The sequence below is a fragment of the Amphiura filiformis genome, chromosome 10 (assembly GCF_039555335.1).
Source record: "Amphiura filiformis chromosome 10, Afil_fr2py, whole genome shotgun sequence".
Lineage (NCBI taxonomy): Eukaryota > Metazoa > Echinodermata > Ophiuroidea > Amphilepidida > Amphiuridae > Amphiura > Amphiura filiformis.
Window position 1 is genome coordinate 33,900,243 of NC_092637.1, and position 12,708 is coordinate 33,912,950.

At 38.8% G+C, this 12,708-nt stretch overlaps 1 protein-coding gene across 2 annotated transcripts in view; it reads right to left on the reverse strand.

Moving 5' to 3' along the window:
- Positions 1-12,708, reverse strand: part of LOC140162770 (anaphase-promoting complex subunit 4-like) — a 37,630-nt gene that overhangs the window by 8,759 nt on the left and 16,163 nt on the right. For both annotated transcript variants that reach the window (XM_072186063.1, XM_072186062.1), the window contains exons 12-17: positions 12,260-12,311; positions 7,873-7,975; positions 6,617-6,682; positions 5,740-5,982; positions 4,180-4,280; positions 3,191-3,292 (exon numbers count right to left, since the gene is read on the reverse strand). In XM_072186063.1, the coding sequence (XP_072042164.1) occupies positions 3,191-3,292; positions 4,180-4,280; positions 5,740-5,982; positions 6,617-6,682; positions 7,873-7,975; positions 12,260-12,311 (667 nt within the window). The remainder of the gene's footprint in view (positions 1-3,190; positions 3,293-4,179; positions 4,281-5,739; positions 5,983-6,616; positions 6,683-7,872; positions 7,976-12,259; positions 12,312-12,708) is intronic.

Consider the following 12,708-nt stretch of genomic DNA (forward strand, 5'->3'; position numbering starts at 1 on the left):
CATCACATTTCGACAACCTGCTACGCTAATTGCCCAAGTCATTTTTTGCAATTTTGAGAACAAAGTACAAAATATGGTTCAAGCATGCATTTTTAACATATTTATTCACCAATCTTTGCACAAGAACAAATGATAATGATACTAATAAAAGGGAATAATCCGAAAAAATTACAGTGATTTCATGTACGTAATTAATGCATGCTTGAACCACATTTTGTTCTTTGTTCTCAAAATTAAAAAAATGACTTAGGCAATTAGCGTAGCAGGCTGACGATTTGGGCTTTGCCCCTGTCAGTTCGAATAAAAACATCAGAAAATTACAGCATTTGGGGCAAAAATTGAAACATAAGCGGCAAATCTTCGCATTTTGCGTGCCACCACTCCCCTTCATATTTCAATTTTGTCCCCTCCCCATTAAAAATACTCCTGGTGCCACACTGGGTGTTTTCTCAGACATTTGGGTGCAATTATCATTGTGGGAGAGCGTGGCGCAATGGTTAGGGTACTTGCCTTTAGTGCATGAGGTCCCGGGTTCAATTCCCGGCTGTGGCGATTTGCTGGGATATTGACTTGGAAAATTGGCAACATCTGTAGATTAAATTCAGCCTTCCACTCTCCCCATGGTTCATTTAGAATTGGGTAAATGAATCATTAAAGTACTCCGTCCTTCGGAGGGGACGTTAAGCCGTCGGTCCCGTGTGCAGAGAGCCATACCTGTACATGTATCTCGCATCCAGTTTCGAAAAGAGTAGGGTGTTAACCCCTGACTGTTCCCAATCCGTCCCGGTATTCAAATGGACCCCAATGGAAATAAGCTTCAATACAGGCTTTCTTGGGTTATCCAGGGTTGTCAAAACCCGAACAAATCAAAAAATCATATACGAGGGGTATCAAAAAGTTTTTGAAATCGCCCAGAAGTGAAAGAGCTATACCAATGAAATTTTGTCAGTGTAATCACTGGTCCTTATGTACACTATGGTGCAAAAATGGGCTCATAAGTATGTTTACTTTCTTTAGAGCTAGATGTCAGTAACCTGCTGCCCCTGTTACCGTGCATAAACTTCCAGATGGAGAAAATTGAGGGTAGCAGCATGATTAAGATCATACTTTTGAAGGGTCACAGTGCCCAGAAAATCTATAATAAAATGAAACCTGTCTACAGATTTCACATCACCAAATAATGTCTCTTGTGGGATTCCGTCCTGATCTGCGGTGTTTTTACATTTCGGTAAAAGTTAATCACCTATAAATCAATATTAAAAACCAAAAAAATTGTGCAGATTTTGGTAAAAATTTGTGCCAGGTAATAAATGTAGGCTTGAATCTAAGCATCTGCCAAGATTGGAAAAGATTCTGGGCTTTTAATCAGATTTTTCATGTATTTCTCAAACTGGCTGCTTCTAGAATCACAAGTGCTTCTATTTTGAAAATTGGGTGAAAAAAGTGTATTGCATTTGTGGTCCGGTAGCTCGAAAATTCAATGGTCACCAATATATTTAATTTAGTTAGTTTACTTGCTTGCTTGTTTGTCAGTCAGGAAAACATCACTTTGAAAAATTGAGTCGCTTCGTAAGGTAGGTAGAGCCATTTGAATAGAGGCCATTTTGTACACAAAGTATAGGGAAATTTATTACTATTGTGCACCCTCAAGGGAGAGTACGTGTGTGAGCCTATACGGAAGATGTTTTGATTCAGCAAGTTAGACCTGTGCCAAACAAGTTTTGATTAGCATTTGCATATTGACTGATGAGGTGTTTTTGATTGTAATTCATATCATTTATAGCTAAAACTGCAGAAAAAAGCAACATTTACTAGGCTACCAGTGCTAAGGTGAGTTATGGCCCGAAATTGGAGACTTGGAGAAATATCAGTATAGAGGCACTGTTAGGTCAATACATGAACAGGTAAGCTTACCTTTTGTGGGTGTGTGTGTGTAGGGTAGGCTAAGCTTAATTATGACAGGCAGCCAAAGCCAAATTGGAGATGGAGAAAACATCGGTATGGTGGCACTGTTATGAAACTGCCTGGATGGGGGGTGGTGGCTAGGCTAAGCTTATGATTTCACCAACATGATCAAAGACCCATGTAATTCAACACTTACAGTATAATTCATGCATTGCCTTTGTGGTCATGTTTTCCCTGCTTCTGTCATATCTGTGTGTCTGTCTTGCTGTCTGTCATAAGTTTAGCCTGCCTACCCCCCCCCCTCCTACACACACATAAGGTAAGTTTACCTGATCCAAGACCCGTGTCATGAGCTCCAGCAGCCTTTATGTTTGTTTGTTTGTTTGCGTGCATTACCAAATTAACTTCATGTCTCAGACATTATAGGCCTACAGATTGGGATCAACATTGTCAAAATAAATTGATTTTAATTTGTTCCATTACATGTGCTATCTACAGTAGATAGCACATTATTTGAATTTGGCGCCAAGTTGAATTTGGCCCCAAAAATGTCAACTTGTGATCGGTCACTCAAAGTGAAGTTATATAATGTTAATTAGTATTAAAACTCTTAGGAAATTATAAAATCAAACATCTTGAGGTCCGTGAACAGTGGTGATTGTCATATGGTACTGTTGATTTTTGGAAAAGGAATTTTTATTTCATCATAGGTTTTCTGGGCACTGTAACCCTTAAAATGGAATTTAATCCCTCTTTGTGCCTCAATTTTCTCCATCTTGCTGGTTATGTGTTACATAGGCAGGTACTGACATCTTGCGCCACTGTAAAGAAAGTAAACATACTTATGAGCCCATTTTTGCACCATAGTGTACATAAGGACCAGTGATTACACTGACAAAATTTCATTGATATAGCTCCTTCACTTCTGGGTGATCTCAAAAACTTTTTGATACCCCCTCGTATTTGGGTGTATTTCTGAGACATTTGGGTGTATTTCTAAAACATTTGGGTGTATTTCTGAGACATTCGGGTGTATTTTGGAGACATTTAGGGTGTATTTCTCATACATTTGGGTGTATTTTGGAGACATTTAGGGTGTGAATCTGAGACACTAGGTTTGACTCATAGAGTCCAGGGTTAGAATACCATACCAGATTATTCCTTATGTGCAAAGCAATCTTCAATATGAATGTCCATACATATTTGGTACAAGGTGAGTCCTCCATCATAACTAATGTGTACAATCTATTGGCTATAGTGTACCTGGATTCAGTCTAAGACTTACCCTTGTTTTGCTGTGTTCTGTCTAATAAGATAAATACTGGCAGAAGGCGAGTCCTCTGTCATAACTAATGTGTACAATCTATGATCCTTGGCTACTGTGTGCCTGTTTAGCAAAGAATAACAATGTTGATTAATTTATTTTTTTAACCCCATAAGAAATACCTGATTATCAAAATGATTATTGCGTCCAACTTTGAACCAATCAAGGAGGGTATTAATAAGATCATCTGTAAATGCAAGTTTGACCATAAATAGTTTAAAGCCTAGTCATAATTGGCAATTAAAATGAGCATTCAAGTTATCAACCAATCAGAAATGCTGTTAGATGACCAGTAGTGTCCAGGGGGTTAATCCTGTCAAGACAATTACTGTTACAAACAGGGACTGCGTCGGGGCTTGATCGCACCTTGCAACACACCCATGCACTGGAGTCTACTGCCTTAACTGATTGAGCTGACTTGAATGCTCGAAAATTATTGATTGCTAACCGAAATCATGCAAGAAAGGCTAACTTCATTTAAACCATTTTTACCCTGATGTGGCAGTGACGTCAGTGCCCATTTCATTGGGCACAGCTTCAAGTAGCTAGCGGACACTCAAAGAGCTAGCGTAGGCACGTGCTTAAAGACGCTGCATAGATGCGCGCGTGAAACACCTGCCTTAACGCGTTGACGTCACTGCCACATCAGGGTGACAAATATTATAGCACCTGAAATTTGGCATTGGCACTGCCTAAATCATATTACCCACAATTCTCAGCCAAAATACTACCTTTACCCTCCCCAACCATAAACAAACCCTACCCATAACTGTAACCCTGGGTGATGCACAAAATTATGATGAGGAACTATTTGTTTGTGGGCCATCTGAAAAGGCTGCTTTAAAACCACTGAAACTGACCAAGTTATATATATCAAAAAAAGATTGCGGAGGATATTCAGTAGCCGCAATTTCATAGAGTTACTATAGGTGCTACAATGGAATACTTACTGTTGCAAGCATCTGTGTGGTTTAGTCTCCTCCTTAGTGGTTGTGTTGACACTATACAGCTGCAGCTCCCCGTGACACTTCACAGATTGGCCTATTGAGGACTGAAAACATAGAAAATTAAACCGTTTAACCCCCTAAGCACTACCTGCCGATCTAACATTGCCACTTTTTGGTCAATTACATTATATCTTTACTTTAATCACCAATCAGAATGGAGCTTTGCAATTAATTTCGCCCCAATTTTTTTTGTGTGGTGAAATTATTCTAACCATGTTGCTGATTGGTTATTTTTGGCCAATTGGCAGGTAGTTCTCATGGGGTTAATATTTACCTCTTCATTCATCTTAATCATCTATGTCATCTACATCAAAATGCATGTTTTTGGCCCTTATTTCCAAAATTGACCAAATATTGAAATTTGATTTGCATTACCAATTAAAACTAACTAAAGTGTTAGGATTTAGCTATGTTTCATTTGGCAATACTGGATAATATTTTTTTAATCCAACAAAATTAGTGCTATATTTTTCTGGAATAGGGAGTAATCTTCAATCAGCATCTTCCACAGCAGCTATTCCACAGTGTCTTGTGCAGAAAATATTCAGCAGGACAACAAAGTCCAGAACAAAGCTAATGGGCTATTCCAATTGAAATCCATACACCTCCTATGGAACACATGGCATTAATCTTCCACACAGGGAGTGTGAATTTCAAACAGGGATACCTTATATTTGGTGACTCCATTTGAAATCTACACCCCCTGTGTGGGAGATTAAAAGTCATGTCCTTCATAGGGGGTGTATGAATTTCATCTGGAATAGCCGAATTGCTTGAGTGGCAAAAACTGAAATTAAATCATTGGTGAAAACACAATGCATGTCGCCACTGAAAATCACCCGCAAAAACGTCGCACTATAGCCTGGCCTTAAGGGATCTAAAATGAGCGTTTATGGCGTTTCGACAGTATTTTTGTGGGACATGAGAGCACCTCAGACATATCGAATTGCATTCTGAATAATGAAGCATGTCTTTCTGATATCAAATAATTTTCATTTTTGAAATTCACGATATAATACAAATTTTATGACAAATTATTAAAATTTGATATTTTTCAAATTTTTGATATATAACAGTCCTCGAAATAAATTTTATAAATCTAATGATATATTTCTTAAAGTGTATGTAGCTGGGAGGAAAAGCCGACGATCAATTGAAAATTTTGACCTTTTATATTGAAGATATCTTCAATACGAAAGGTCAAAATTTTCAATAATCGTCGGCTTTTCATCCCACCTACATACACTTTAAGTATAAATCATCAGATTTATAAAGTTTACTTCAAGTACTGTTAAATATCAAAAATATCAATTTTAATGATTTGCCATAAAATGTGTATTACATTGCGAATTTCAAAAAATCAAAGTTATTTGATATCAGAAGGACATTCTTCGTATTCAGAATGCAATTCGATATGTCTGATGTGCTCTAATGTCCCACAATAAATACTGTCCAAACGTTCATACCCCTTCCCTTAAGGAAACGATGAAGCAATGTACTCACAGCTGGCAGATTGAGGGCGCTTCGTACCGTCTTATCAAGACATTCAAATAATTGCAGCAGTGACTTTTCAGGATGATGAGGAAATAACATGTCGCTTTCTTGTAGAAACTGATTTGACTCCACAAATGACTGCCATGAGCCGGGGACAACTGCCTGGACAAACTGCAGGTCGGATTTCTTCAGGTATTGACCCACACGTTCCAGGGTGAAGCCGGACTTCTTGGTGGCTCCTGGGGATGATTCCTGCATATGATACAATAATAGCAAGAAGATATTTTACAAATCTAGGCGGTTCAGTTGTTGAGAGTCACTTTTACACAAGTCACATTCTACTTCCACATACGTCCCATAGCCAATTGAAATAATTTTTATATGGAAATCATAAACCAATCAGCAATCATTATTTTGAGCTTCTTGCCAGTCGGTTTGTGATGAAGGAGCACAAACCGGCAGGCAGTGCTGGCAGAATTTTTTTTTCTGGGGGGGAGGGGGGCAAGCCTCCAAATGGGGGATGCATTTTCACCAAATTTTGGCTAAAAAGTGGCTTTTCAAAGCCCCCCCCCCCCCCTCCCACTGCCGGCTGGACAAAACACACAAAGGGTCATAACTTTACAACCAGGAATCTGGGCAATAACTCGATTGTCAGACTTTGATTATGAGTGGATTTGGTCATGTCACAAATGGCTTTTCCAGTTGAAATCCATACAACCCTTATGAAAGACACAACCTTAATCTCCCACACAGGGGGTGTAGATTTTAAATGGACCCACCCAAATCAGGTAACCCCATTTGAAATTCACACTCCCTGTGTAAAAGATTAAGGTCCTGTCTTCCATAAGGGGTGTATGGATTACAATTGGAATAGCCCAAATTTTACCTGTGGAGCATCTGTAAAATTCTCTGTGAGAAAATCAGCTACAAAGTTGACGTCCTTCATCATCATCTGGAAATGGGCAGTGTAATAATGATAACCATTTTAGTATACAAAAGCACACATTTTAATATATTTTAATATACAAGCCCAACACCCCCACCTAGTAAACCAAAGCACACACACACACCCCCACCCCCACTGGTTTTTCCCTTCAATCGGGGATACACACATTTTACACAGGTTGCGTAACCATGAAAATGGGGACACCCAGTTGGCACATAATAGAGCCCGATCTTCCCCAGTTGACTAGGAAAATGTCTAACATTCCTGACTCTCTACAGGGCAAATGGAGACATCACCCCCTATTGCCCTGTAGAGTGTCTTAACACGCTTTATATCCCCTGTTACCCTCTATAGAGTCCGTTTAAAAATCGGGGATATCCCCGGTTGGCGGTATATCCCCAATTACAGGTTAAAAAAATGGAATGTATCCCCGTTTGAAGGCAAAAACCAACGCTTGTAAATACCTCCAAATGAGGACCTCATTCTGCATATGATTTAATCCTATCTAACTGAGGACTCACACACCTGTTTTCAATCGACACACCGTGGACCTCACACCAGACAACTTCCTATCCAACCGTGACCTGTCCTGACCCCCCCTGAACGTGGACTACTTTTAAATGCACTTTTACATTATTTGCATTGTCCTGGCTATGGCCATCCCAGCAACCGCAGATGCCCACAGTGTCAGGTGTGTCCACGTTTGCATTGTGTGTATCTTAAGGTTGGTCTGAACCCTGGAATTATGGAAACTTTCGGGCCTCATAACTTCTAAATTGTTGGTCTAAAGTATATAAAAGTATACATATTTAGAATGGCAAAGACTTGATAAGTTCATCTGAGAGGTCAAATTTGGGCCAAAATGGCACTTTTGGCCCAAAATCCCCAAAATAATGGTTTTTGGCCCACTTCTTTTTTGTGCACCGTAACAAAAAAATTCTTGGGCCAAAATTTTTTTGAAACTAATTTTTAAAAACTAGATCAAAATATCTGGGACACGTTTTTTCATTTTTTTGAAATACAACTAACTTTGAGAAATTTGCGCAAAAATGGTCAAAAATGCTGATTTTCAAAAAATCATAAAAAGCCCGATTTTGGCACAAACTTCAAATATTTTTGGTGAAATTGAAACCTTAAATGTAATGTAGATCCTTGTTTGCAGGTAATACAAAACGAACAAAAAACACAATACTTACTTTGCTAATAGCTGCCGGGACAGGTTCTTCGGCTAAACGTAAGATGACAACATAGAGCCAACGGAAGAAAGCTCGGAAGTTTTTCATACTTGTATCAATCACGCTAAAAAGTAAAATAAAAATAAGTGAATGCATTCCAGTATACAAGTCTACGAAGTGCAAAAAAGGTTAGTGTCTTTGGAAACTGGATGATGGAAATATTTTATTCACCTCAATATAGATTCAGATTCAGATTCAGATTCAGATTAAATTTATTTCAATTCGTGGCCCGGAGGCCAAATTACATGAAATATTACAATTATAATGACATAAAAAACATAAAAAAATTACATTAAAAGAAATTAATTGCACTTACTGAAGCACTTGAATACATCAAACACATATTAAATTTACATTGAATTATAAATCAAAATTCACAAAACTCAATTATATCCACACGTCCCTGCAAACACTCCAAATATAAGCTCTCTCATGTGCATACATAGACTCACCCTACACACACACACACCCCACACTTCCACACAACCCATCGAATTTCTACAACGCTCATATACTCTAACATTCAGATTATCAGCCCTCACACACAAATAAACACAGGCATTAAGAACTTCATTCAATTAAGTTACATTCAATTCAATGAAAAACAAGATATTGCACATAGATTGGACAAGCAAAATTGTAATAAAACTAGGTAAAAATGCTGCTACATAATCATGATTAAAACACACCGCCAATGAAAAACACTAATGCACAACCCCCCCACCTCACAGAAAAATTAAAGCAACTTAGTCAACACACATCAGAAAAACCAAGAGAAGATCAGATGATTTAAACACTGATTACTGATGGTTAAGAAGCCTTGTGAGGTAAGGAATGGGACTGTTACCATATCTATTGGTCCTGTACCTTGGGACATGGTAAGTGCTGGATCTTCTAAGACACATACCATGGGAACTCTTGATGAAAGGGAACAGGTGAGTATATTTCTCAGAGGTGGTACAATTCTTTGCAAATTGACAGCAAAGGTGGTGACGCCTTTCTTCAAGCGATTGGAGACCTGTGAGGGACAATGCATCTGTGTACGAGGTATATGTTGAACCAAGAATGATGCGGCAGGCCCTTTTTTGGATTCTTTTAATCCGTTGAGTTTGCTGGATGGTGATACTGCCGTGCCATACAGGCGAAGCATACTCAACAGTGGGACGAACATATCCCACGTACACAGAAACAAGATCCTCCATGGGTACTCCAAAACGCTTCAGTCTGCTTAGCATGTAAATTCTGCGACTGCTTTTAGAAATCATACTGTTGACTTGTAAGTCCCAGCATAGGTCTGACTGAACAGTAAGGCCTAGAATCTTGGTTTCATTCACCAACTCAAGCTTTTTTCCAGCAATAACAAGATCAGGTGGGTTGGGCGGCTGCCTTTTGAAGCAGATTTGCATAACCTTACATTTGGAGGGATGCATTAAGTATGTCAGCAACGGGGGTACTAAACTCACATGCAAACTCCTTTAAAAGTTTACCTGGCAGTCCATCAGGACCGGCTGATTTCTTAGCATTCAATTTTCTCAATTCTCTATACATCTCCCAGACATGAATTTGAGGTGGAGGTTTGGAAGGCAAGAAAGCAGGTAATTCGCCATGATTGACAGGGGGCCTACTGTGCAAAACGGAAGCAAAGTTCAGGTTAATTGCTTCAGCAATTGCTTTCTCGTCATTCTGGGGAATGCCAGGAGCAGAGATAATAGGGCGCTGCCTGTTCTTGTTGCAGATCATTTGGATGCCCTTGTGCCAACCTGATGGATCACTGTTTTTGAGGTTCTGGAGACGGTCTCTATAACAGAACTTTTTGGCTTGGCTAATGGTACGAATCACTTTGTTGCAAAGAAAACGCCATTAGTAAGTTTTGCCCTCTGTAAAAGCAGCTTGACGTTTCTTAATGAGGTTTTTGATCTCAGGAGTGATCCATGGTTTATCACTAGAGTGGAGTTTGACCACTTTAGATGGAAAATGGGTATCAATGGCTGAACTAACAGTGGAGTAAAAAGCATCAGTCTTGTCCTGAGTGCTTTTAGCATTAAGAACCTCCTTCCAGGTGTGATCAGTGATCCATCTCCCATATTCATGCATACGAGATTTGAGCAAAGGTCTAACATTTCTTTTTTGCACTCTACCACCTATCACTCTACTATTTCTAGGAGACCAGTAGATGGTGTTATGGTCACTAAGACCTACAGGAGAACTTACAGTAGGGATTTTGTACAAGTTCTTAACATTGGTAATTATCAAGTCTAAGATTGCATTCTTAAGATTTACATGTTTACAACCTGACTCAGAGAGTGGGCTCGACAAAGGGGGTTAATGTCAGTCCTATTGAAGTCACCTAGGAGGGCAATGCCCATGTCAGGATGGTTAATTTTGAGTTCATCTAGAGTTGTAATTATGTGGTCGACCAACATATCACGATGTTCTGATTCAGGAGGGATGTAGACTGCGCAAACCGCTATTCCAGATACTTGACGTGGTAATCGATAAGGGCGAACCCACAACCAAATACACTCTAGCTCATCAGGAACTTTGATATCAGTTAAAACAGTTACTGGGATATTGTCTCTTGTGTAAATTGCGACTCCACCTCCACGTTTGACAGCTCTTGTTCTGGTGAAGAGATTAAAACCATCCAGTGCTAGGAATTCATCTGGGATCATGCCAGACTGCCAGGTTTCTGTTAACACAGCAATGTCAATCTGGTCTAAATCTGTCTGATGGAGAAGAATATCCAGTTCATCTGTTTTGTTCAATGCTGATCGGGTGTTGGTTAGGAAGAATCCAGGTAGGGTAGAATAATCATAAGTTTTCTGAGTCAGTAATGGATTTGTCAGTTCTGGACGAACTGGGGTCAGCACAGAAGATATAATGTAAAGTAACACGACCAGACAGGATCAATGTTGCCAATAAAAAATAAAACCTGTTTTACGGGCCCGACCGACCCAGATTTTTTGTTTTGGGCAAATTTTGTTCTTTCGTTTTGCTAAAATCATGTAAAATCAACCATTTTTTGGTCAAAATTTATTGATATTGACTGAAATTTTTCAGAACATTTTTCAAAATATGTTTGCAGAATATCATCAAATTTTTACCACATTTTTCAAGTTTATGGTGATAATTTAGGGTCATTTTAGCCTGAAAAAATAATCCCAACCGTACTTGAAAAGTCCGTCTGCCCATACCACGTAAGCGCGGACAGACTTGCTATAGCCAAAATAATAAATTCTCGATCATGAGAGCCTACTTGGGTACGCACAGTTATTTGCGCCGAGAGTACTACGCAAAGACCGGCGCTTACGGCGCAAACACAGCTTTTGAGAATTGACCAATCACATGGTCGTTGCTAGGCAAAGTCAAGGTTCGGTCATGCAGGTCGCGCGATTGTGTTATTCTATGACAAGTACGCTGACGCAGAAGGTACATCCTCTCATGATCGAGAATTTATTATTTTGGCTATAAGTAGGGTTGGTCGGTAGGGATTTCTTATCCTGAAAGAGGTTAAAAAAGTAAATGACTTTGAAAAAATCAATGAAAGCTCAAAAATTAAAAAATGTTTCGCATAAATATTTTGCAAATGTTCTGCAATTATAGCTGGTGGTAAAGTGTGTTTTTAGTGAATCTTGTGATATCACTGTCATAATTATTCTTTGTGTGCACAAAAAATCCACCTGCTGGACCTAAATGATGGATTTTAAAATTCTTGAAACATAAGATTTCAGTTTGAGACTCTTTTAAACTTAATTTTTAAAGGCCCATGGGAAATGCTTGTAATTGTTTCCCAAGGAAGCAGCAGACAGCACGTCACGCTAGACCATGGCCAGGTGGTAACATAAGTACATTGTAGGTTTATTTCACCTTGAAGACATGGATAGTCTAAAAATATGGGCTAATGTTTCTCTAGACCACCCAATATGCCATGAGCTAGTAGGACTCCCATTGGTCAGTTTATACGCTCATTTAAATATATATTTCCACATCTGTTGTTTCATTCTTTGACTTTAAACAAAGTAAGAATGCTCTTCATGAATATGAATTACCAATCACATAATGTAAAGAAAACCTAATTTGCAAACTACAAAGATAAAGTTAGTATGGCTTATAATATGGGAAAATTATTTGGTTTTTGTTACTGCACGCATTAATCAAGTACGAACTCACGCTCGCGTAAATTCACATAAGCGTGCGCCGGTCACGCATTATGCAATGTACAACTAGCGTAAGTGCTGCGTCCAACTGCGTGCATGCCATTCTATAACAATACACCGTGTTATTTTTTTGCCTATTATAAGCCAAACAAACTTGATTTGGTTTACTGTAATATGTACAGATGACTTACTGTAGTAGTTCATTGGCTTTCAACATAAATGATCCCACAGAACTCACTGCATCTGCAATGGGAAACAAGACAACCATGCATGAAATGTATAATTGGGTGCTGTTATTTACACTTATGAAACTTTAAGCAATTTCATTAGTTGCTAGCTGTATTTTGTGAGACGATATAATACAGTGTGTATGTCGACGCAATACCAATTAAAGCCAGCTCGAAGCGGGGGGGGTGGGGTACTCAAATTACATTTTGACGGAGGGTTCCTGCACCTGGGTGGGTCAAGTTTGTTTGCTCCTCTAAGGTGTCTATCGTGTACTTCTTTTCTTTGAGTAGAAGCCAGGGTTCGTGAGGTTCACTTTTTTCATCTCAAAACAAATTATTAAGTTGCATCAAGAATTTTGTGAGTGTATGTATAACAAGGCCAGATTTTATAAATAACATATTAAGAATTTAAA